The sequence below is a fragment of the Mus pahari genome, chromosome 7 (assembly GCF_900095145.1).
Source record: "Mus pahari chromosome 7, PAHARI_EIJ_v1.1, whole genome shotgun sequence".
Lineage (NCBI taxonomy): Eukaryota > Metazoa > Chordata > Mammalia > Rodentia > Muridae > Mus > Mus pahari.
Window position 1 is genome coordinate 72,095,245 of NC_034596.1, and position 2,832 is coordinate 72,098,076.

The 2,832-nt window shown below is 54.9% G+C and overlaps 1 protein-coding gene across 2 annotated transcripts in view; it reads right to left on the reverse strand.

Annotated features, from left to right (window-relative positions):
* Positions 1-812: 812 nt before the first annotated feature.
* Rab15 (RAB15, member RAS oncogene family) overlaps positions 813-2,832 on the reverse strand; it is a 23,315-nt gene continuing 21,295 nt past the window's right edge. For both annotated transcript variants that reach the window (XM_021201831.2, XM_029540734.1), the window contains exons 6-7: positions 2,488-2,553; positions 813-2,326 (exon numbers count right to left, since the gene is read on the reverse strand). In XM_021201831.2, the coding sequence (XP_021057490.1) occupies positions 2,168-2,326; positions 2,488-2,553 (225 nt within the window). In that variant the 3' untranslated portion in view covers positions 813-2,167. The remainder of the gene's footprint in view (positions 2,327-2,487; positions 2,554-2,832) is intronic.

Here is a 2,832-nt window from a genome sequence, read left to right on the forward strand (position 1 = left end):
AGATGAACCCTGCTCACAATTCATATAATGGACCCAAGACACAGTACACAAAGGTCACCCATCACAGGGAGATAGTGGGATTCGGGTGGTGTACCAGGGTGAGTTGATCTCAGGTCATGGGCAGACAGGCCAGGAAAGCCTGCTGAACAGTCAAGGCCAATGACACAGCCCAAGCCACCTCCCAGCCTGGCAGTTAGGGTGAGGCAGACTCCAGGACAGAGCGAGCGCAGGTGTTCTTCACATCCCAGCTTCCTTCTGTTGCCGTACTTCAGAGTGGCCATGGTACAGAGTCCCAGCCCCAGATTCCCTCCCAGAATCCTCAGGGTAATAAAAATCAAGTCCTTTTAGAGGCTGGGACAAGAAGACCGTGACACTTGGGATAGCCTGTGCCCTGCAGAAGTTCCCCTCAGGTCCCTGGCTGAAGGCAGGTGTGCTATCTAAGGCTTACTATACCCAGGAGTCAGTCCCCAAGGAAGCCACCTCGGCCAGTCATGGTCCAGTCTTCGAGCCAACACTGTTTCTCTTTAGCGAACAATGGACTATTGTTCCCTTTCTCCTTTCCCTCCACGGTAATCCTGAGTTGTTCTCTCCTGCCTGCTTCCTGGTTTGCTAAGTCAGGGAGAAATCCCCATTGATTTCACCCCAGTGTGGGGCTCTCTGTCATCACAGCTGTGCCCTAGGTTTGAAAGGACCTTGGTCTGTGAATGCTCGGCTAGTGCCCAGTTCTTCCTCTGCTTTGGCTCCAGCCCCAGGCATCTTGGGACTTTTACCTGAGCTCCTCCCACCTCGGGAATGTACCCTACCAGGGTTGGGTTTGTTTGTTTTTCAGGGGCCTCCTTCAAGCTACTCTTGGACCACAGGGTTAAAGAAACTTCCTGAGCAGAGAACTCTGGAGGAGGGTGTCTCTTTCCCTCCCTTGGTAGCCACACAGCAGTTGGCAAAGCTACGAGCCTAGAAATAAGGGAACCAGGGGAGGGAGTCCTGGAAGGCAGAACAGCACCAAGTATTTCCATCATACCCGCCCTTCTCTTCCCTTGTCTTAAGGCCTGTTGTCCAGACTCTGGGGAAACCTTAACTTCCTAAGGCTGGGTTCAGTGAAAGAGGACTGATTGATCACTTGTCACCTCTGATGCCCCGAAGTCGCCACAGCACTCACTGTTCTGCAAAGCTCCCTCTGCTCTTGCTCTAACCCTGCTTCTAGGAGCCCACTCTTCGCATCCCCTCTTGCCTCTATCTGGGGTTCACAGCTGACTATACAGTATCCGACCCCAGGGCTCCCCTTGCCCTTTGGTGTCCTCAGACCTCGATCCCCATCTTTAAATCCGTGAATCCAGGTGAGGAGAGAGGCATGGGAGGTAGAGAACAGAGGCGACTTTAATCCCTGCCACCCCTTCGTTTCTTTCATTTTTCTTCTCTGCTGTGCCCGCCTCTGGACTCAGTTCCTCACAGAGGCACAGAGGCAGCCAGGCAAGGCTAGAACTCCAGCAGAAGGCAAAGGAAGAAGAGGCCAGTCCAGGCTTGAGGACCACCTAGTAGTGTTTCCTTCCCACCTCAATGTTCTACCTTCCCAGGCCACTGGGGAGACAGCCAACGGCACAGGAGGAAGAAGCACCCTTAGCCTTCAGCCCACCCCAGAGCAGGGGGAGCCGTCCTCCCTGGGGCAGAGCCTGGGTCCATTCCCTTAGGCAGAATCAGGAAGCAAAGAGGGAAGGAACTGCAGTAGCAGCGCTTGGCAGGACACACAGGCAAGGGAGGAGAGACTGGGATGACGGGGGATGCAAAATACAAGGGAGGGGAGGGAGTGGAGAAAGAAGAGAAAAAGCAGAGAGTCCACAAGGTGCACTAAGGAATCTTGAAATGGCCTTGACTCCAGCCTTGACCGTCGTCCCAGGAGCCTGGGGTGGTGAGATGGTCGCAGCACGTTCTGGGGTCACAGGAGGCCTGCGGCTGGGAGACAGGCTGAATGGTCACCACTCCAGAATTAGAGGAGCTGGGGGCAGAGGCTGCTTGGAGACCACAGCAGAGCTGCTCGCAGGGCCAGGCAGGGGAGTAGCAGCAGGTTTTCAACAGGATTGTCAAATGAAAGGACGATGGTGGGCAAAGTCCAGACTCCCTGCCTCCTCGGGCCTCCTGAGGGAAGGGGGCTGGGGGATTCCACACAGAACCCTCAGCACCAGCAGGTCTTTGAAGAGTTTGCTGGGCCCTCAGGTTTGCCTTCGTCTTCCTCCAGCTCGGCCAGTGCGAGCTCGTTGCTGGCACGAGTTCGGAGACCATCCAGCTCTTTCCTGTGGGCCTGCAGCACCAGCTCCGTCAGACGAGTAAAGGACTGGGAAGCCAAGGAACACAAGTTAGCCTGGCCTATCTACCTCTGCTTCTGGCGACCCTGCAAGTGCCCATGCGGGTGGCGTTGCCCATCTTATCTTGGCTCCTTTCTGTCGCTTCTTCCCACCATCCCACCAGAGGCAGAGAAGTCCCCGGTGCTCTCACCTCTTTAATGTTAAGGTTGGTGCAGGCACTTGTTTCATAGAAGTCCATGCCGTACTCCTTAGCCAGCTGCAAGACAAGGGCATTTCTGAAAGAGATTCAGTGACAGAGGGGAGGCCCGTGCCTTCTGGTGTGCGCTTCTACCACTGCACACCCGAGTAGACTGCACGGAATGCCTCACTTCTCAGGAAACTGTGGGCTTTTTAGGACATAGGTTGGCAGAGAATGGAACAAGATGTCCCACCAATACACCCATTTCATCCAAGTCCACACACACACACACACACACACACAGACACACACACACACACACACACAGAGAGAGAGAGAGAGAGAGAGAGAGAGAGA